Source organism: Trichosurus vulpecula, chromosome 6 (assembly GCF_011100635.1).
Source record: "Trichosurus vulpecula isolate mTriVul1 chromosome 6, mTriVul1.pri, whole genome shotgun sequence".
NCBI lineage: Eukaryota > Metazoa > Chordata > Mammalia > Diprotodontia > Phalangeridae > Trichosurus > Trichosurus vulpecula.
This window is the reverse complement of record NC_050578.1, coordinates 239,682,917-239,706,840: the sequence shown is the minus strand read 5'-3', so window position 1 is coordinate 239,706,840 and position 23,924 is coordinate 239,682,917. Positions and strand designations below refer to the sequence as shown.

The window sequence follows — 23,924 nt, the reverse complement described above, 5'->3', positions numbered from 1 at the left end:
AAATGGGAAAGATGTTCCCTTTAACATCCCATATCACTATGTCAAGTGGTCCCATTTATAACATTAACAAGTATATAAAAACATAAAATTTTAAAAATGACAATAAGTTTAATATATTTAAGAAAATCATTTTAATGGGGCCTCTTTAACCTAAAAATGTTTAAGGTCTTTATAATTCTGTATCATATCTATGTTGTCAGTCATTCTGAATAATGTTTTCAGTTTGGCAGGTGTAGGAGCTGCCAGGGACATAAAAATCTAGAGATAAATAAAATGACTGCACTGGGGATGAGAAAATGCATTTGATGATTTATAAATGGGGTTGCAATACAAATTCTGCAAGTGCCTGAAAAAAGATGCAATTGGTCAGTTTTTGTTATGAGAACTTCTTCTGGAACCACAATGACAATGATGTCATTTACCATCAAAGGATATTGTGAACTAAAAATAGTACACAAAAGTGAAACACTAAATCAACCAACAAGTATTGAGTAAGCACCTATTGCATATGTTCTGGGTACCATGCCAGTCAAGGAGAATACAAAGACAAAATGACAGTCCCTCCCCTCAAGGACCTTCCATTTTATTGAGGGAAACTACAGATAGAGATAAAATAGATCGAGATATACACACACATATATACATGTATATGCACATACATATACACACATATACATATATGTACGTATGTGTGAATATATATATGTGTATGCATATACGTATTTATATGTGTCTGCACATACACATATATAATGGCTATAGAGAAAAGAGATAGAAAACAAATTACAAGGATCGGTTCAACTAACAAAACCAAGACACAAACACCCAACAGTTCTCAGCACAGATGGGGTTTTAAAATGCTCAAAAAGGGAAACACCATTTTTCAAGTGAAATTAAGGAGAAATTAGTATATGAGGAAAATAATAACAGCAGTGTCATAGGACATCTTAATGAATATGCTACAGAAATGGGCCATGAAATCCTGAGGGTGACTGAGACCTGACTTGGTTTCTTATTGGAATATATTAGCTAATTTGGCATTTATTACATGCTCACTATGTACCAGGTACTGTTCTAGGTAATACACAAAGAAAAATGAAACAATTCCTCCCTCAAAGAGCTTATATTTCCTTGAGGGGGAAACAACATGTACACCAATTAGAAAATATTTACGAAGTAAATGTGAGTTAATAACAGAGGTAGCTATGATAATGAAGGTAGTATGAATAACTAGGGAAGATAATGGCCAACATTTATTACTTTAAAGTCAGCAAAGTACTTCAGACATACACACACACACACTATCTCATTGGCACTTCACAGTAACTGGAGAGAAAGTTGTTATTATCCCCACTTTACAGATAAGGTACAAATAAAATAAGGCTGCTTTCCCTAGGGTCACACAGCTGGTAAGCACATGAATCAGAAGTCAAATCCAGGTCTTCCTATCTTTAAGTCCAGAGATCTATCCATCTGACTTGAACCTGAATGGCAACTTGGGATTTTAAGAGACAGCTGATGAGGGAGAGCATTCCAGGCATGGGAGACAATCTAGGTAATGGCACCAAGGGTGAAATGAAATGCTGTGCATGGAAAAGAAGGCAGGCTAGTTTGGAACACAGTAGGCATGGCAGGGAGTAATGTGAAAGCAATTTGGAAAGAGAATAGCTGGATGGCAAAGGATTTTAAGTGCCACAAAGGATTCTTTGTTTTGTACAAAAGGACACAGGGAGCTGCTAAAGCTTAATGGAAGGTGGAAGGACACGGGCAGACCTGTATTCCAGTAATATCAATATAACAATTGTTGGGGGGGGCAGGAGGGATAGGTTTGGGAGGGGAGAGGCCAGAACGGTCCAAGATAGAGGTGATGATAACCTAAATTTTCGTCATGAATGTGTGAGTGGCAAGAAATGTTGTGGTGAGTGATAGAGTTGAAATCAGTTGTTAATTGAGTTGATGAGGCAGATGAAGAGTTGAGGATTACTTCAAGGTTAAAACCTGGGCCACCAGAAGGAGAGTGACAGAAATAGGAAGAAAAGGAATGAATCTGGTGGGAAAGATAATGGCATCTATTTTGGTCATATTGAATTTGAAATTCCTGTGGGACATTCAAATGGAAATACCCAGGAGGCAGTTGGTAAAACTGGGAGGGAGATGATGATATACAGATTTAGGAGTCATTTGGTCACAGATTATAACTGAACCTCATGAAAGCTGACAAACTCACCAAGAGTAAGAAAAGAAGAGGGTCTGGGACAGAGTCCACCTATAGGGTGCAAGACATGAGCAATGGTCCTGCAAAGAAAACTGAGCAGGAATGGCGACCAGATAAGTGGGAGAACTATCTATGTGGACTAACAAAGAACAATGCCATTAACACCCAGGTAAGAGAGTATATCCAAAAGTTGTGGTTTGTTGTCAACACTGGAGAATGTTGTAGAGAATTCAAGAATGAAGGGCTCAAAGAAAGCACTGGGTTTAGCAATTAAGAGATGATATAGAATCCTGCAGAAAGTAATTTTCACTGAGTGGTGGAGTCAGAAGCCACACTGCAAGGAGGTGAGAAGTGAATGAGATTTGACAAAATGGAAGGAACCTGTACAGACAGCTTCTAGGAGTTTGCCTGTTGTTTACTATGAAGGCCAAAGTAGGACTCTTTACAGATGTGACAAAAGCTCATCTGTGTGATCTTTTTTCTTTCTGAGAACTTTCCCTTCAGATGTACTGAAATCTTATTTATACATGCTCTTAACCTTGCCTGCTTGGTTTCCTGTAGGTCAGAAGGCTTGGAGCCCCTTTTACCACAACTGAAAAGCAAAAATTTGCTGGTCATCATATTTGCTGCACAACAACCTCAATTTCCAAACATGAGAAGATACTGGTCCTTTTCCATTAGTCACTCAGGGGATTGTTCTTCAGAGGAATTTTTTTTTAAAGTTCCTCCTTATATTCTTAATATTTTCAGTCCTATATCACTAAGGATATTAGACCTATTGGACATTCCTAAATGGATGCTTCAAAGACATCTTAAACTCAACACATTCAGATTGGAACTCACTATTTTTCTCCACCAACTTAGCCCTCTTTCAAATTCCCTATTTGTGATGAGGGTACCAATATCCTCCTAGGCACCTAGATTCACAACCTTGGAATCACTGCATCTTACTTCTTATGGACCTGGTAGACATTCTCTTTGTGAGAATGTTTATGTACACCCAAAACTGCAGAATGAAAATAATGACAGAATGTTTCATTTAATTACATGTGAGAAAATGACCTACCCCATGGCTTTCATAACATGACATTCTCCTCTTACTTTTGGGAATTATCTTCCATGTCCTGCTGCCTGAATGTCTAGGATGCCTTCTTTCCTCCCTTTATATGCTCTCTCAATGATCTCCTAAGCTATCATTATTAGCTGACTTCCAAATCTCCATATTAAGCCCGAATCTCTCTCCTGAGCTCCAGGCCCCCATCACTGTTTCCTGGACATATCCACCTAGATGTCTCATAAGCATTTCAATTTCACTATGTTCAAAGCAAAATTGACCTTTCTAAATCAAACTTTCTCTCCTCATCTCCCTATTGTCAAGGAAACCACTCTCCTTTCTGTCTCCTTGCAGTTAACCATGACTCTTCCCTCTCCCTCAGCTTCCTTACATGAACTCGTCAAGCCTTGCTGATTCTAGCTGCACATCTCTCACCTCAGTTCTCCATGCCAGGTCAGGCCCTCATCACCTCTTGCCTAGACTCATGCCATCCTGCATTCATGAATGGCCATTGGTGATCACAGTTTCCACAGCTTTCAAAGCTGTTTATTCGTATAGCATTGTTCTCCTGCATCTGCCCCCTTCCCTCTGGATCAGTTCCTCAGGCCCATCACTGCAGCCCAGGGAGGAGAGCCCTCCCCACTCTCCATGCCATCTTCCATACATCTGATGAGAGTAGCTCCCTAGGGCACAAGCCTAATCTGTAGAAAGCACACTGGTCTAGAATTAGAGGACCTCGATGACCTTGGCCAAGGTCATCTTGACTTTCTTTGGGCCTCAGGTATCCCCCGTATAGAAGGAGGAAGCAAAACTAGATGGCCTCTGAGGTCACTTCCAATACTAGATCTGTAATCCTATGAACTATGCTACTTCCCTACTCAAGAAGTTTTAGCTTCTCCCTATTACTCTGAGGAATAAACACAGGCAGCCAGCTGATGCAGCACGTACTGACTGTGTGACCCTGAGTGAGCCTCTGTTTGCTTCAATCCACTGCAGTCTTGTTTCAACAACCTGGCTAGCAGCTTCTCTGGGGGTATAAGATTCACCCACAGCCAGCACCCAGAAAGCTGCCAACAGCACAGGTTCTTTCGATCTGCTTAATTAAGGAAAGCAAGGTGAAGGAGTTGACAAGCTTACTTTTAATTCAAATATCATTCAGTTAGTTCAGGGGAAAAAAACCAGCACCCTGAACTTCAAAACAAAATGCAAACAAATTACAGACATCAACAGACTTTGTCTGACTCAAGTCCCAACAGATAGTTACCAGAGTTCAACAAAGTTTCAACATCCGGGTTTACAAGCTGGAGGGCTCCTTAACTACAGCGGCCCAGAGTCTCCTCATCAACACCATCTCCAGAGCCCCACACAAATGGCTCTGTCCTCCCTTCTTATAGGGCTTCAGACAAAATCAAACATCATCTGAATCACCAGAGCTCAGGCTCTGGTGATTGGTTCTTGAGTTGGCCTCTCCCCTTAGGACCCTGGGAGGTTCACATCCACGTGAATTACGTTAACACCTAATAGGGTTTGGGTCTGGGGCTTAGCACCTAGTAAAGTTCACTGAGATAAATTGAGTCACTCAAAGAAAACAAAGGCCATTCTGGTTACAAGTCTCTGCATCAAGAAAACCCCATGGACGGTTCACAGGTCACAAAGAGTCAGACACAACTGAAGGACTGAATAACAGCACTGGGAGCGACAGGCAGAAGGCCTGACTTCAAACACTGCCTCAGACACAGCTATGTGACTCCAGGCAAGTCAGTGAACTTCTGATTGACTCATTTTCCTGAACTATAGAATGGGAATAATCATAGCACCTATTTCACAGGGCTATGGTGAGGCTCAAATGAGATAATATTTGTAAAGGTCTTAGTGCAATGCCTGGTACACAGTAGGCAGTTAACAAATGCTTATTCTGTCCTCTTCTTCCATGACAAACTTCTTGGTTTGGCTTTAAGGCTACCACTCCAGCCAAGTTTCGCAATTTCTACATGAACTCTGTATTCCAGCCACAATGGCCTATTCGTTCTGCTCTTCTTCTGTGACCTGTGTGCCTCTGCACAGGCTGCCCCCAATCCTGGACCACACTCCTTCATCGGGGGTGCCTCTCAGAATTCTCATCCTCCTTTTTTTTTTATTTTAAATTTATTTATTTAACATATGTAGTTTTCAGCATTGATTTTCACAACAGTTTGAATTACAAATTTCTCCCCATTTCTACCCTCCCCCCACTCCTAGATGGCGTATATTCTGGTTGCCCTGTTCCCCAGTCAGCCCTCCCTTCTGTCACCCCACTCCCCTCCGATCCCCTTTTCCCTTTCTTTCTTGTAGGGCAAGATAAATTTCTACTCCCCATTGCCTGTGTATCTTATTTTCTAGTTGCATGCAAAAACATTTTTTTGTTGTTTTTGAACATCTGTTTTTAAAACTTTGAGTTCGAAATTCTCTCCCCTCTTCCCTTCCCACCCACCCTCCCTAAGAAGTCAAGCAATTCAACATAGGCCACATGTGTATCATTATGTATAACCCTTCCACAATACTCATGTTATGAAAGACTAACTATATTTTGCTCCTTCCCAACCCATCCCCCTTTATTGAATTTTCTCCCTTGACCCTGTCCCCTTTCCAAAGTGTTTGTTTTTGATTACCTCCACCCCCATCTGCCCTCCCCTCCATCATCCCCCCTTTTTTTTATCTTCTTCCCTCTTCTTTCCCGTGGGGTAAGATACCCAATTGAGTATGTGTGGTATTCCCTCCTCAGGCCAAATTTGATGAGAGCAAGATTCACTCATTCCCCCCTCACCTGCCCTCTCCCCTCCTCCCACAGAACTGCTTCCTCTTGCCACCTTTATGCGAGATAATCCACCCCATTCTATCTCTCCCTATCTCCCTCTCTCAATATATTCCTCTCTCATCCCTTAATTTGATATTATTTCTTTTAGATATCTTCTCTTCATCTTCAACTCACCCTGTGTCCTCTCTCTCTCTCTCTCTCTCTCTCTCTCTCTCTCTCTCTCTCTCTCTCTCTATATATATATATATATATATATATATATATATATATATATATATATTTACACACACATACACATATACATACATACACATTCATTTATATATATATACACATATATATATATATACATAAACATATATATATATATATGCATATTCCCTTCAGCTACCCTAATACTGAGGTCTCATGAATCATACACGTCATCTTTCCATGTAGGAATGAAAACAAAACAGTTCAACTTTAGTAAGTCCCTTGCAATTTCTTTTTCTTGTTCTTTTTCTTTATTACCTTTTCATGCTTCTCTTGATTCTTGTGTTTGAAAGTCAAATTTTCTATTCAGGTCTGGTCTTTTCACTGAGAAAGCTTGAAAGTCCTCTATTTTGTTGAAAATCCATATTTTGCCTTGGAACATGATACTCAGTTTTGCTGGGTAGGTGATTCTAGGTTTTAATCCTAGCTCCATTGACCTGCAGAATATCGTATTCCAAGCCCGTCGATCTCTTAATGTAGAAGCTGCCAGATCTTGGATTATTCTGATTGGGTTTCCACAATACTCAAATTGTTTCTTTCTGGCTGCTTGCAGTATTTTCTCCTTGATCTGGGAGCTCTGAAATTTGGTGACAGTATTCCTGGGAGATTTCTTTTTGGGATCTATTTGAGGAGGTGATCGGTGGATTCTTTCAATTTCTATTTTGCCCTGTGGCTCTAGAATATCAGGACAGTTCTCCTTGATAATTTCTTGAAAGATGACATCTAGGCTCTTTTTTTGATCATGGCTTTCAGGTAGTCCAATAATTTTTAAATTATCTCTCCTGGATCTATTTTCCAGGTCAGTGGTTTTTCCAATGAGATATTTCACATTGTCTTGATTTTTTCATTCCTTTGGTTCTGTTTTAGAATATCTTGATTTCTCATAAAGTCACTAGCTTCCACTTGCTCCAATCTAATTTTTAAGGTAGTATTTTCTTCAGTGGTCTTTTGGACCTCCCTTTCCATTTGGCTAATTCTGCCTTTCAAGGCATTCTTCTCCTCATTGGCTTTTTGGAGCCCTTTTGCCATTTGAGTTAGTCTATTTTTTAAGGTGTTGTTTTCTTCAGTGTATGTTTCAGTATTTTTTTGGGTCTCCTTTAGCAAGTCATTGACTTGTTTTTCATGGTTTTCTTGCATCCTTCTCATTTCTCTTCCCAATTTTTCCTCTACTTCTCTAACTTGCTTTTCCAAATCCTTTTTGAGCTCTTCCATGGCCTGAGACCAGTTCATGTTTTTCTTGGAGGCTTTTGGTGTAGGCTCTTGCACTTTATTGACTTCTTTAGGCTGTATGTTTTGGTCTTCTTTGTCACCAAAGAAAGAATCCAAAGTCTGAGACTGAATCTGGGTGAGTTTTCACTGCCTGGCCTTATTCCCAACCAACTAACTTGATCCTTGAGTTTTTCAGTGGGGTATGACTGCTTGTAGACTAAAGAGTTCTATGTTCCACATTTGGGGGGGATGCGTCAGCTCTGCCACACCAGCACTCCTCCTTCCCCAAGAACCCCCAACCCGGACTGGGCTTAGATCTTCAGTAGGCTGTGCACTCCTGCTCTGATCCGCCACTTAATTCCTCCCACCAGGTGGGCCTGGGGCCGGAAGCAACTGCAGCTGTAGCTGCCCCACCTCCGCTGCCCCGGGGGGCTGGAAGCCAAACTGCGAACTCCTTCCACTCCTGCAGCTTTTCCCACTAACCTTCTCTGCTGTCTTTGGTGTTTGTGGGTTGAGAAGTCTGGTAACTGCCGCAGCTCACTGATTCAGGGCACTGGGGCCTGCTCCGCCTGGCTCCTGGTCTGGTTGGTCCACGCCACTCACGCTGGGCTCTGCTCCGCTCTGCTCCCAGCTCCCAGCTCCCAGCTCCGTGTGGGATAGACCTCACCCAGAGATCATCCAGGCTGTCCTGGGCTGGAGCCCTGCTTCCCTCTGCTGTTTTGTAGGTTCTGCAGTTCTAGAATTGGTTCAGAGCCATTTTTTTATAGGTTTTTGGAGGGACTCGGCAGGGAGCTCACGCTAGTCCCTGCTTTCCAGCCACCATCCTGGCTCCATCCCGCTCATCCTCCTTTGACACTCAGCTCTTGTGTTATTTCCTCTGGAAAGCCTTACCTCTTCTCTCCAGGTCTTAGTGCTGTTCCTCTCCTCAAACTGGCTTACCCCCTGTTTACCCAACAAAATTCCAAGTGGTATGAAGTTCCCTGAGAGTTACATTGGAAACAACGTAAGACTATCAGTTAATAGAGTTCAACAGTATCAATTTCATCACAGAAAACTACTATTGGAAATAGCATTAAACTAGAGATTTTTATGCATCTAAAACTTCATTTTGGCTAATGTAAATACAATGAGAAAGGCAGGAGAGTCAATTCCTTCCTGAGTTTGTGACAGTAGTAAGAAATGATTTTTCTCTGATTTAAAATTTCAAGAATAAGAAAACTATTACTTTAAATATAAAGACCAAAAACCAAAATACAGAGAAATATAGAAGTCTATAATGAGCCAAAAAACCCAAAGCTGATTTATTATGTATGTCTAGTTTTAGGTGTAGGCATGTGATGGGAATTCTGCAGTCTAAAAAGGAAATTAAATTCAGTGTTGTTGAGAAATTGATTTGTTGTTGTGAGAAGTGTTTTATCAATACTCACCTGCCACCATCCATCCTCATGTCCAAAGGGCCATCCTTTCGAAGGGAAAAACCTCTTTCAGCAGTATCAAGTTGCATGGAGGAACACCCAAGATCTAGAAGAACTCCATCAACAGTCCCCGGCTGTACTCCAGCTTTCACTAGCATGTCCTCAGCTTGGCTAAACTGGCCTAGCAAAGCTTGAATCTGTTTTCTGGAAACAAACACAGAGAAATAGTTCTGTTAATACTAAAGCATTCCTTTTCTTGTGCCATCAATGGACAGAAACTCATTCTAACAAATATCATAGAACTTTACGAAGGGCCTTTGAGGTAAACTAGTCCAATTCTACAGATGGATCAATACTTATTAGGTAATATTATCTAGCAAATATCAACATATTCTAGTAAATGATCGAATACAAGTGGAGCAAAATCTTAACATGGTAATATAAAATGTCTAATCTGCAAAAAACTATCTTAATCTCTCTGCCTATCTTAATCTTTATGCAGAAGTGCATAAAAATTTTTGAGTGTTCCCTTATAATTGTGGAGAAAAAACTATATAATCTTTGATTAGATAAGAAAAGAAGTAAGTTAATATATCTTTTGTATCTCCCCACACTAGCTACATTTTAAAAGTTAACAGTGTGGAGTATTACCTTGAAGCATGAAAAAACACCAATAAAATAGAAAGGGAATTTACATTTAGGTTTGAAAGGATATTTGCACAATCTTAGCACAAATTTAATTCAAAAAGGGTCACTGTGACTTTTCTGTTTCTTCCATGATAAAAAAACAAAGACTATATATCATCAAAAATAATCCCACCAGGCCTAATTCACCATCAGTCAGAAGCCTAATGAAAAGCTGTTATGTTTCGTATTTGTACTATTTTTCCAAATATTTTTCTCTCCATCTAAATAGCTAAAATAAGTATTCTGTATATTCCTGCTGGTGGAACTCTGAGAGTTGAATTACATTATGTCAATCTACTTTTAACTTAAATGAACATGTCAACAAAATTTAGTTTTTAATAGGTGTTTCAATGGAATGTTTTAATATTTATTATAGTTGTAGATTTGCTGTTTTTATGTAAACTTTTGATACAGTTTTACCAAAGATCAATATGAGACTTGGGTCATGGAACATAGCATTGAAATCAAATGACTTGTAAGTTAAGCTCTCTCTCTCTTTCTCTCTCTCTCACACACACACACACACACACACACACACACACACACACTTACTTCAGAAACACATAAGAGCTTAAAATGCCAAATATGCAAAACAAGGTTCAAGATAATATGGATGAATTGGCACAAATCCATTCTCACTACTAGGAAGCTATTTCAAAGCATGGGTACTACTGATGGCATCATTTTTGTATGAGGAGGCCATAATATCATCAGAATAAGTGTAGAAAGAGACAAATTGGAGAGCTACTAAAAGTTGAAAACAGGTCAAGTCCGAAGGAAGGAGTACAAAAGGATTGTGTAAGTAAATGATTAAGAATGAAGCTAAAGAGAAAGATAAGATGCAGCTTATTGGAGGTAACATGAGGATGAGCAGACAGTATGAATCGGATGAGCCATCTTCAGGTACTACCTAAGTCCTTTCTTCCCCTCCACTCCTAGCTCATCAGATTAGCTGTAATGTTATGAAACAGAAAGTCTGCCCTGAATAGGGATGATAACTATTACATTAATTGTGGATATGACTTTGAAGGGAGAAGAGTGTTACACAAAATGAAAAATGAAAAAGCTTGAGAACTGCTGATTTAATACCACCCTATTACCCAGGTATTCTTTCAAAAATTATATATGGAATGATTTTGAAATTAATAGTCAAGTTTTATAGACATTAATTTATTTCATAATTTACCAACCCTTGGTGTTTAACTTTATTAGACATAAGAAAATAGGTTGCTAAAGGAACTAAGTGAAGACAATTTAACAACTAATAATAGCTACAGAAATCACAACATTTTTGGAATGGCACAAAGGAAGGGAATGCTTCATAAGTAAGAAAAAAGAAAGATGAAATGAAATGTTTACAATTCACTACTGAAGCCAGGCCTGACCAAGCACCCAATGCACCTCCAACACCCTATGTTCACAATGAACAACCAGCCTATCCATTCACTATGGCATATTACACTTGGATTTTAAAGCAACTTCTGTTTTATTGATGCTTTTTATTTTCACACAACAATAATTTTTTCATCTCCCAATCCCTGCCTTCTTACAATGTCCCTCTACCAGCCCCTGCTCCTTCCTTGTAACAAAGAAAAATAGTTAACACCAACCTACACATTGACTGCATTTGGATGTATGTATAAAATCCCATACTCTTAATTCCTTATTTCTGAATTGAGAGGAAAGGGGTATACTGCATTCTACTCTCCAGATCAAAGTGGTTGCTAAAATTAATGTTTGGCATTCTTTTGGTGTTGTTTTTATTTATATTGCTGCAATAGTTAGGCCTACTGCTTTCCTGGTTCTGCATTTTACTCTATCAGTTTAGATTTCATGCAAGTCTTCCTATGGTTCTCTGAATTCCTTATGTTTGTTGTTTCTCACAGCACAATAGTATTTCATGCTATTCCTATACCACAATTTGTTTGGTTATTTCTCAGACAACAGACACATCCTTTGTTTCCAGTTGTTGCTATATTGGGATATATCTTAGAAAATACCTTCTAAGACTTCATGAAGTACAGTGGAAGGGGCACGAGCTTTGGAGTTTCAAATCCTGCCTGGATAGAGTGCTGGAACTGGAATGAGGAAGACCTGAGCTTGAATCCTGTTCCAGACACTAGCTGGGCATCTCTGGACAAATCACCTAATCTCCTTCAGCCTCAATTTCCTCATCTGTAAAATGAGGGAGTTGGAATGGATGCCATCCTAAAAGTAATCTTAATATTTTAAGTTCCTGACCATGCTGAAACCTTTAGGATCATTTAATCATTCCCAAGGATTGAAAGAATGCTTTCCCTACCTCATCCCATTTTTTCATATCTTTCAAAAGTAAGGTGGTCCTCCAACTTTTAGGATTTTAGAAGGAACTGCTTAGCGGAATTAGACATTTTTCTCCTTTAAAACTTATTAACTTACGCAGATGCATGCATTACCTTTTCTCAAGTCATCATTTGTTTACTTTTGAAAAATTAAAGTCTTCAAATGAAGGGAAATTTAGAATTACAGACTAAAATAATGACAAAATGTCACCTTTCTAATACTTATCAATAATTATGTTTACAATTATTCATAATGATGATGACAGTGATGGTGATGATGACGATGATCTCACACATTTTCGGGAGCCTTCTTAGAGGAAGAGGGGGTGGGATTCCTCTAAGCATGGTTTAGCTGAGTGACATCATGCATGGACATTTTCTTTTTATGGTGGAGAAAATTAACTCCATTCACTATTGGCACCCTTTGCTTTGATGCTTTGCCCGACTTCATAGGATTCTGGGACTTAGAAGTAGAAGGACCACAGAAACTATCCAGTCTCACTTCCTTTATTTTACAAATGAGGAGACTAAGGTCCAGGGAGAGATTAAGAGCTGAGCCGTGCAGTCAGCAGAGGAGGATTTCCATCCAAGCCCTCTGACACAGAATCCAGCACTCTTTCCACTCCCTTTGCCCTAGGGAGCTCTTTCACAATGCCTTGCACTTAAACTCATTATCAAGAATTGGATACCCCCTCTTTTTGTTTTTTTTTCCTTTACCCCCACAATAAATAAATACTTATTAATGACCTACTATATGTAATCAACTGTGCTAGGTGCTGGGGACAGGGACCATACATTATAATATCTCTCACAAGAAGCTTAAAACCTAATAGGGGCTTGGGGGCAGAGCCAAGATGGCCACTAGAAAGCAGGGACTTGCTTAAGCTGCCCCCCCAAATCCCTCCAAACACCTGTAAAAATGGCTCTGAACAAATTCTAGAGATGCAAAACCCACTAAATAGCAGAGGAAAACAGGTATCCAGGCCAGGAGAGCCTGGATGGTCTCCAGGAAGGGTCTATCGGGCGGTGCTGAGAGCGGAAGGCTGCCTTGTGTGGGCTGCGCTGGGACAGACCAGACCTGGAGTCAGCCAGCTGGAACAGGCCTTAGGGCCATGAAACAGGGAGCTGTGGCAGTTACCAGATTTCTCAACCCACAAAAGCCAAAGAGCAGGTTAGGGGGAAACTGAGGGATCGAGTTTAGAGCAGTCCAGCTGCCAACTCTGGGGTGGAGGAAGTGATGCAGCAGTGGCCATAGCAGCAGCAGGAAGCTCCTGAGGATGCCTCCAGAACGCCAGCATCAGCGGCTTCCCGAGTCCCTTGGCTCACATAGTGGGAGGAATCTAGCAGCGGATCAGAGCGGGAGTTCAAGGAGCTCTTTGTGGGCACAAAGGCAGATTCTCTTGCTGTGCCCTGCTTCAATCTGTATTGCGGTCCTGGTTGGTGGTTCTTGGGGGAGGAGGAGCACTGCGGTGACAGAGCCTGGGGTGATGGTGGAGTAGAAGTAGCTCTGAAAACAGCAGTGCTTGGACCCTAAAGCTTAGGACAAAGTATTCTCTACTCTACAAACAGTCATATCCTGACAAAAAAGCTCAAGGGTCAAGTAGTTGGCTGGGAACATGAACAGGCAGCGAAAAAGACTCAAACTCAGACTCTAGATTCCTTTTTTGGTGACAAAGAAGACCAAAACATACAGCCAGAAGAAGTCAACAAAGTCAAAGAGCCTACATCAAAGCCTCCAAGAAAAATATGAATTGGTCTCAGGCCATGGAAGAGCTCAAAAAGGATGTGAAAAGTAAGTAAGAGAAGTAGAGGAAAAATTGGGACGAGAAACAAGGGTGATGTAAGAAATCATGAAAAACAAGTCAATGACTGGCTAAAGGAGACTCAAAAAAATACTGAAGAAAGTAACACCTTAAAGAATAGACTAACCTAAATGGCAAAAGAGCTCCAAAAAAGCCAATGAGGAGAAGAATGTCTTGAAAGTCAGAATTAGCCAAATGGAAAAGGAGGTCCAAAAGACCACTGAAGAAAATAACACCTTAAAAATTAGATTGGAGCAAGTGGAAGCTAGTGACTTTGTGAGAAATTAAGAAATTATAAAACAAAACCAAAAGAGTGAAAAATGGAAGACCATGTGAAATATCTCATTGGAAAAACCACCGACCTGGAAAATAGATCTAGGAGAGATAATTTTAAAATTATTGGACTACCCAAAAGCCATGATCAAAAAAAGAGCCTAGATATCATCTTTTAAGAAGTTATCAAGGAAAACTGCCCTGATATTCTAGAGCCAGAGGGTAAAATAGAAATTGAAAGAATCCACAGATTGCCTCCTGAAAAAGATCCCAAAAAGAAAACTCCTGGGAATATTGTTGCCAAATTCCAGAGTTTCCAGGTCAAGGAGAAAATACTGCAAGCAGCCAGAAAGAAACAATTTGAATATTGTGGAAATACAATCAGGATAACACAAGATCTAGCAGCTTCTGCATTAAGGGACTGAAGGGCTTAGAATATGATATTCTGGAGGTCAATGGAGCTAGGATTAAAACCAAGAATCACCTACCCAGCAAAACTAAGTATAATGCTCCAAGGCAAAATATGGATTTTCAATAAAATAGAGGACTTCCAAGCTTTCTCAGTGAAAAGACTGGAGCTCAATAGAAAATATGACTTTCAAATACAAGAATCAAGAGAAGCATGAAAAGGTAAACAAGAAAGAGAAATCATAAGGTACTTACTAAAGTGAACTGTTATGTTTACATTCCTACATGGAAAGATGATGTGTGTAATTCATGAGACCTTTCTCAGTTTTAGGGGAGTTGAAGGGAATATAGACAGTGGGCACAGGATGAGTTGAATATGAAGGGATGACATCTAAAAAAATGAAATAGATTAAAGGGTGAGAGAGGAATATATTGAGAGAGGGAGAAAGAGAGAGATAGAATGGGGTTAATTATCTCACATAAAAGTGGCAAGAAAAAAGCAGTTCTGTTGGAAGGTAAGAGGTGGCAGATGAGGGGGAATGAGTGAATCTTATTTTCATCAGATTTGACTTGAGGAGGGAATAACATACACACTCAAATGGGTATCTTACTCCACAGGAAAGTAAGGGGAAGGGGATAAAAAAGGCGGGATGACAGAAAGGAGGGCAGGATAGGGGGAGGAGGTAATCAAAAGCAAACACCTTTGAAAAGGGACATGGTCAAGGGAGAAAACTGAATAAAGGGGGACAGGATAGGATGGAAGCAAATACAGTTTAACTTTCAAAACATGAGCATTGTGGAAGTGTTTTACATAATGATACATGTGTGATCTATTTGAATTGCTTGCCTTCCCAGGGAGGGTGGGTGGAAAAGGAAGAGGGGAGAGAATTTGGAACTCAAAGTTTTAAAAGCAGATGCTTAAAAAGATTAAAAAATGTGGTTTTTTTTTTTTTTGCATGCAGCTGGGAAACGATATATAGGGAATGGGGCATAGAAATCTATCCTGCCCTACAAGAAACTAAGGGGAAAGGGGATGGGGGGTGCGGAGTGGGGTGAAAGAGGGGAGGGCTGACTCGGGAATGAGGCAATCAGAATATACGCCATCTTGGAATGAGGGGAGGGTAGAAATGGAGAGAAAATTTGTAACTCAAAATCTTGTGGAAATCAATGTTGAAAACTAAAATATTAAATAAAAAAAGAAAAAAAAATCTAATAGGGATAATATGACCCCATGTACAGAGGGAAGTATAATATGAAGTCAAATATGTTAAGTTCATAAGAAAAATGTAAGTGCTATTAGATCACACAAAGGAGAAATCATTCTTATTTGTAGAGATCTGGGAAGACTTCATGGATTTGATCATATGGAAGCTAGGCTTTGAAGATGGGAAAGACGTTTACAAGGAGAGGTGGGCAGTAAAGAGGAAAGTGCATTCTAACAATAGGGAACAACAAAATCACAGTGATGGAAGTGGGACAACAGAGGTGTTTGGAGGACAGTGATGTGTCTGATGCATGTGGCACATTGTGTGGACCAAGCAAGGGGGGTTAGTGTGAGATGAACCTGGAAAGGTAAAATGAAGCCAGTGAGTATTTGATCCTAAATGTCTGTCTGAGTAGTTACTACTTTTAATCAGTAGCCACAAAAGGTTTACTTCAATCAGTACTTTTCTCAAGTCTTATACGAGAAAGTTTTTTCTTAAAAACCTTCTCTCCTTTCTCTTTTCACACTTACACCTTTGCCACACTGATAATTCTTCAAGATCTCCACAGTACAGCATAGAATCCAAAACACTCCTTGTGATCAAAAACATGTACATATTTGAGAAATTTTAGTAAATTTGGGACAGAAAACACATAGATTTTACTATAGAAATAACGGCCTTAAAACTGTTTCATGTGCACAATGTAGGTTCCAAATGTTAGGTGAGTGATAATACATTCCTGATTGCCAGATGATCGTGTCTTGAAAATGAGAGTGGGGAGACTGTTTTGCGTTTTGTTTCTTTAAGAAAATCATAAGTAAAACTTGGCTTGATGTATTTGTTGTATAGTGTTAGGATCAACTTGTTTTCTCCATACTTTTCCCCGGTTACACAAAGGGAATAACTATTTAAGAATGAAATCTATGTTTAATAACTGCTTCCTTGCAGAGACTGAGCTGTGAGTGGGGATTTTGAAGAGCATGAAGCATTTAGAATTAACAGAACACACACGGAGATACAGATCGCTCAGTAGCTGAATTAATTCTTCTTTTGCAGAGGGGAATGCTCTCTTCACAGTTTCTCAAAAGCCTTAGGGCAATAGGCTTACCTTTGCAAGGGGAATGAATGTGGAGCAAGAAGAGTCAAGTATAGCTCACAGGACCTCATTCTCTCCTTTCTGGAAGCAGCTGGAATGAGTGGGGATTTTAGAAGGAGTTGGATTAGGAAAATGACTATTTTAGACATGTATAATTTTATATAGTGAGAGGTTAAAGACTCATGAAAGAAATCTTTTAAAACTCAGATAAAAAGAGTGAATTAATTAAAGAAATGTTAGAGTTGAGAGGAACTTTACAAGACATTTAATCTAACCCTCTCATTTTACAAAGTGTATTTCTTTTTACACTAGAGGAAATAGACCCAGAGAGTTGATTCTTAGTGGTATGGCCAGGAGAGAATCTAAGTCTAAAGCTCTTTCCATTGTCCCCTATGGATGCCCCATACTGAACTTTCTATTAATGCAATCACTGAATGACCAATAGAAAGAATTAATGCCAAGTATCGATAGATTTACTGTAGATAGATGGAGAAGTCTTTTACATGTTCCTGTTTTGCATGACATCATGTTGACAGCATCAAGCCCCAAGGTTCAGAGACTCCTAGAACAGATACGTAAGTACTCAAAAGCATTTGGCCTGTCCATCTAAACAGGAAAGATTAAGTGAATTGAGAATGTTTATTTTCCATATTCCAATGCAAATTTGGATGGATGCTACAGAGGAGAAAGTCTTAACCTTTTTGTGTCATGGATCTCTTTGGCAGTTTGGTGAAGTCTATGGGCCTCTTATCAGAAAAAAATAATAATTCATAACTGAATGCCAAATTTTAGGTAGATGTTAGTAAAAACAAAAACTTTATTTTTCTCATCTAAATTTACATATTCCCTGAAATCTATCCACGGATCCCTCAAGGGTCCATGTATCCCAACTTAGGGACCACATTTCAAGCTTGTCTAAGATTATGAATATCTGGGATAGACAGTGTAGATGGCCAATGGTCTGGGCCCAGAACTGAAAAGGCAGAGGGTTGGCTGGGACAGCTTTGTGGACGTTGCTAAACCCTTTTACTGATTTAAGGCTTCCTACAAAAGCCAAGGCCAATCTTTTCAATTTAAAATTTTTATTAGTGCTTCCATTTGGCCGCAAGACATAGAACACTACTACCTCTAAAGAACTAAAGATGAGAGGAAAGGTAGACACAATGGGTGTGAGCAGGCTGCAACACAGAATCAACAAGGAACTGCAGGGAGCAGCAGTAAAATGTGTTATCAAGGAATTTTATGACAGGAAAAGATGGGCTTGGGCTAGTCATGTGGTAAAGAACTAAAGACAGCCAGAGTGCTTGATGGGCACCCTTTTGATGTGAGGAGAAAGCAAGGAGGGCCTGTGGCATATTTGATGGATGCCCTGAGGCAGACTTGTTAGAAGAACCTGGCCAAGAGTCACTCAGGAGAAGTGGCATGGATGGTTGTGGTCTGTATCATTGTAGGGAACAACCTGACTTAATGAAAACACAATTCCATTTGAGTATTTGAGTGACTACAGATCTCATTCAAAAACCCCAAGACTAGATTAATACAATGCTAACTCCTTGGAACTTTCTTTACTACAACTACAGTAGCTATTTCCCACTTTATGTAATGATTGGAATTTGCTGATCTCTAATGAATGAGTGTGGTCAAATAGTTGTCCAAATATTCTTATTCTCAACATCTAAAAAACATGCTAAATTCCCAGATATTGTGATAACTAACAATTCCTTCTCTGCAACAATTTACAACACTTTTGGGTTTAAAATATTTACCTGAGTTATCAGAATCTTTTTCACTATTAGAAAAAAAATCTATACCCTGATCCATGATTCTAATTTCTCCAGAAAAAGAACATCAATGTTTCAATCAGAGTCAATGTAAAGGGTACAATTTTAAATTATATAGTCTTCCAGGTAATAGATATATTCATAATGAGCACAAAAATAGAGCCAATCCAAGACAGCAATAACTTAGAAATATGATATAATTTACTCAAATTATCATCATCATTTGTCATTTTTTTCTTCAGGAATATCTATAAAATGTTTGCTATACTACAAATGAAGCAGCTAAGTATAAACAAATCAAACACCAGTAGAGTTACCATTGGGCAATGTGTTCTTTACATGCTCATCTATGATAGTTGCAGAGTTGTGGAAAAGGAGGCAGAGGATTCTAAGAATCACAGCTTGTAGACTGTGTATAAACAATGATTTAACTACAGATATTCTAAGTCTGACTTCCTGGCTTCCCTCAAAACAGCTCAAATCCTAACTTCATCAAAAGGCCTTTCCTACTTTTGTCTATCCCAATCCCTACCCTCAAGGTACTCACAGTCTAAGGGACAAAACAAAGTGTACCCAATCCACATCATCTTCCTGCACAAACTTAGTCCTTCCTAGCAGTACCAGCACACAAGGGTGAGTCCAGTGTGAGGGTGCTGGTATTGGGGGGAAAGACCAGGTCTGCTACAGGAAGATAGTGGTATGGACTGAGTAGATGGAGCTTCCGGTTGGATGAAAGTCATTTTTTCATGAAGTCTTCACGAAGTTCCCTTAAGGTGTATATAGTTCTCTCCTGGGCTCTTCGTACAGGCCTGAAGCCATCTTTCATCTAGTTTGTCCTCAGGACAATGCTTCTGTGAGGCACTCTTATGGAAATGGATGAAAAGTCTAAATCTTCTAACCTTGTGAAATCACAAGATCATCTTCTAGTCAAGGAGGTAGTGTATGTGTTGGGAGGTGCAGAGAGGACTCCTCTCCATCCCTCCACTAGCAATTCTCTCTCAGGGGCTAGATGAAGCTGCCCCACCACTAGGCTGGCCAGCTATTGAATTTTCCTATAAAATTATAGGTCATGGAGTCGTATACATAATCTTTTCTCTGAACCCTTGGAAATGTGCTCTGCCCAAATCTAAGGTATATGTCAGACTATGCCAAGTTTTCCATTTCTCAAGACCATCATTGTTGCCTTTGCCAGTTGTGGTCTCATCTGGTTTTACTCTGGAAAGAGAATCTCGGGTAGGCTGAGCATTGGCCTGTATTGCTCCAGGAAAAGATATGGTAGAACTGAAGATATTTTTTGTGAAAACCTACTTGTTCTCCATTAATACTTTCATCAAGAATGCCTGACGTTATGTAAAAATGACTCATCAAGATTTTGTATGGGTAAGCCAATGGGCATTTAAACTGGTAATTTTTAATGTTTTCTTCACCATTTTTCATACTAATAAGCTCAGGATTGTTCTCCTGCCTTTATCCTTCCTTGCTTCAGATACATTTAGAGATTTTAATCAATCCCTCAAAAGCTTCTTAAATATGTCTCCTGAAGCACAGATCTCCTTTATGCAGACTTGGTCCAATCTGATGCTTTTCATCCCTCTTCAATGCCAGTTTTGACCTTCCTTATAAATAAGCATATCTAGGGCTGTGATGTTTGAATCTAAGGGTGATAATTCTAGTATCTTTAATTGTGATTGCAGTAATCTTTACAGATCTTTTCCATTTTTTTTCTTTTGCTTGTCTTATATCCTTTACATTTTTAAACACCCTTGGGATAGCTGCTTAGTTGGATTGCTTGCCAGACTTTCTCTAAACTGGTTTTCCTCTCCACTGCTTTTCTCTGCTTTATGAAATGATGCTCATTGTAAGATTTTATAAACAACCACTCTTGGCTTTACCTACCATTTCTCTCTGCTTTCAAGAGAAAGTAGGCTAAGTAGATAGCTTCCTGGTTTTCTTGTGGCAATAGACTTAAAGTGATTAAAATTCTACATAAAATTAATGTGATCCATATCAATGTCATTTCTGATATCCATTTCCCAGTTCTCACTGCTGATACAAATTGTTCAGGATAGAGCTGACTCAATAGTACATGGTATCTTTTTTTCATTACTATCTTTATTCCATTTTACTAATTCTAATCTTTGCCCTCACAAGCCAGGGGTTTGACTATATGCCAATAGCTAATTCAGGAATAACTGAATAACATAAATAATAAGTTTTTTGTACTTGTTAAAATTTATTTTGGTGTTAGTCGTGTTTAACATCTTAGTTTATGTGCATCTACCAATTCTTTTCTCAATGAAAGTGTTTATGATATGAAGACTTGAGCCTTCTGTGCCTTTTTAATCCTTTATCTTCCCATTTATTTTTCTGGAAACATGTTTTTCCACATTTCTCATCATCCTCATTATTCTTCAGCTTTCGACTGAAGTCACAAAGTATAAGAATGTATGCTGATTTAATATGGAGAACCATTTGCAGTTATTCATAGAATTTCTCTACCTCTTCATCCTCAGCTACCTCTTGCCAGCTCCTTTATTTGTCTCTCCAAGGACAACTTATGATACTTCCTTCCATTTATCCTTCTTCTTATTTCAAAGATAGCAAGGAAGTTAAGATTGATATGATTTAGTCCCTCAATAGTGTGTCCTCTGTGGTATTCTGTTTTCAGAGTACCAACATTAAAATTAATGAACACTTTTCATCCACTATTACTGCAGAAGGGAGACTGAGAACTATTTTGTATTGCTGTTTCATGGATTCACAAGACAACAAAATTCACTACCAAGTGGCCAGGCTACTGGTATTGAGCCACTCTGTGCTTAGTTGGGCTGTTCTTCATTACTTAAAAGTAATTACTTAAAACCAGGTTGTTAATACATATTTGCCGAATCTATATACTTTAACATATACTTTATTAGGAGCAAAACCATGAATTTAAAGAAAAGCTATTTCTGCAACTGCCTAAGCAAGATAAAAATTACTATTACATTTATTCACCTACAGAAAAGGTCAACAATCTATAATGAATGCTAGAGATGAATCCATACCCCTAGTATTGTGCATGGTAATGGCCAATGTCTCATACACACAACAATAGACAGAGAATCCAGATATAAATGATCTAAAGTTACTGCCTCCCACAAAGTCAATTTAGGAGGCTATTGCTGTAGCCTAAGCTAGAGATAATACATGGTGCCTGGAATATTCTCTCTCACCTTTGCCTTTTGGGAAGCTCTGGCTCCCTTCAAGGCTCAGCATAAGTGCCACTTCCTTCCAGGGGGATTTCCTGATGCACCTTGTTGTTAGATCTTGAGGGTAGGGACTGTCTTGCTTTTAGATATGTGTCCCCAACACCTAGCACTGTGTTTATTCCACAGTAGGTGCTTATTTGATTGATTGAGGAAAGCAGAAAAGAAGGGATATACACAAAATATTTAAAAGGTAAGAACCAATAGGACATAACAACTTGGACAAGGGAGTGGAGGCATAGAAGGAAAAAAGGAGTCAAAAACTACTCCAAGAACTTGAAGCTAGGTGAATAAGAGAATTATTAGATAGTAGTTATGAAAAGAAATTGAGAAATAATGAATACTTTTTTGGAGAATGATAAGTTCAACTCTAGAAACACAGAGCCTGATATCCTAGTGGAGTACCCAGGTACAAATGGTCAAGAATCTTCTGGAAATAAAATTTCATTGCTCAGGAAAGATGGAAGAATTGGAGGTACAGATTTTAGAATGATACACATGTCTGGGTCAATGAGATCACCAAGGAAGAGAAGAGGCCCAAGGAAGAACTCCTCAAGGAAGGCATTCAGAGAGTGAAAAGAGGAGCTGGGGAAGGAGACAAAGAAGAAATGGTCAGTGAGAGAGAACTGTGAGTATTCACTGGAATGAAAATAAAGTGGGGAGAGTCTATCAAGAGGTCCTAATTGATTAGTTAACAATCAAATGCTACTGAAAATCTGTGAAGTATTAAGAAAAACCTATTGCATTTGGTGATTAGCAGGAGACTGAGAAGCACAGTTAAGTAATGCCTTTCCCAATAATTCATAATACTGCCATATCTTTATTATTATTATTTTTATTGTTTTCAATAACCAAAATTTTATTTTTCTCCTCTTCCCACCTCTTCTCCCATTTTTTTTTAAAAAAACCTTTAAACATAGACAAACAAAATACATTTCCACAGTGACAATGTCCAAAAATATGTGTCATCCTCTATGTGAGGAATTAGGTAGCATCCCCTAAAATTGGGGTTAGTCACTTTTTTTGTACAAAGAATAAAAGAGAATATGGTCAGAACTAACCAATGCCATTGTACTGGGAATCCTTGAAGAGTTTGGCTTTTGTTTCCTTTGATGAAGTCAGTGTATTTCCTTGAGTCTTACTAGGTGCTAAGCCTATGTGGGTGTGAATTGGTAACTAAGGTGGGGCCCCAGGTGGGGATAACTAAGGGAGGCCTGATTAGATCTTTGCTCCTAAGTTTGCCCCAAACCCCTAATTATTACTAGGTGTACTAATGGGAGGTGCTAACTCCAGGGCCAATCATAGGAGCCTAGGTTCTGGTCACTCAGATGACATTTGATAACATACGAAACTATAAAAAAGGGAGGACAGAGCCATTTGCTGAGGGCTCTCACTCTTGGTGGCATGCTGATGTGGAGACTCCGGGGAGCTGTAACTAAGAGCCCTCCAGCTCATCAACCTGAATGCTGGGACTTTGTTAAACTCTGGTAACTATGTATTGGGATTTGAAACAGACAAGGTCTGCCTGTCTGTCGATGTTTGTAATTTGTTTGTATTTGCTCTGAAGTTCAGGGTGCTGGCTTTTTCCCCTGAACTAAGTGAATGATGGTTGTATGTTGGATTGAAATAAGATTGCTAACCCCTTACCGTTGCTTTCCTTAGTGAAGCAGATCAAAAGAACCTATGCTGGCGGCGTTCTTGTTGTTGGGCTCATGTTGGTTTTTCACCCCTACAGCAGCTGCTAGCCAGATTGTTGCCCTGTGCTTCTGCTTCCCTGTTCACTTCTCTTCTCCTCACTTAGTATGCATTACAGGTTCTTACCTTTTTTTTTCTTTCCTTTTAATTCCCTGTTGATTCATCCTCCAAGATTAAAGTTTGTTTTGCTTATGACTAATCCCTACCTACCCTTATCCCCCTCCTCATTCCCTAGAGTTTCTTTTTTGAATTGAATATATTCTACACCAAACTCCTCCATGATCAAATATAAGCCCTATGTAACCTGCCTCCTCCTCCCTTTCCATGCTTCTTAACACCTTACTAGCCCTCATGCAATATTCAACCCAGTGATGCTGGCCTCCCGGTTGTTTCTTACAAAAGATACTCCATCTCCCAACCCCTTGCATTTTCAGTGGCTATCACCTATACCTGGAATACTTTTCCTCTT

The 23,924-nt window shown here is 39.3% G+C and overlaps 1 protein-coding gene across 1 annotated transcript in view; it reads right to left on the bottom strand.

Moving 5' to 3' along the window:
* Positions 1 to 23,924, bottom strand: part of METTL15 (methyltransferase like 15) — a 240,566-nt gene that overhangs the window by 38,932 nt on the left and 177,710 nt on the right. Inside the window, exon 4 of the mRNA XM_036764897.1 lies at positions 8,952 to 9,143. Within this exon, the coding sequence (XP_036620792.1) occupies positions 8,952 to 9,143 (192 nt within the window). The remainder of the gene's footprint in view (positions 1 to 8,951; positions 9,144 to 23,924) is intronic.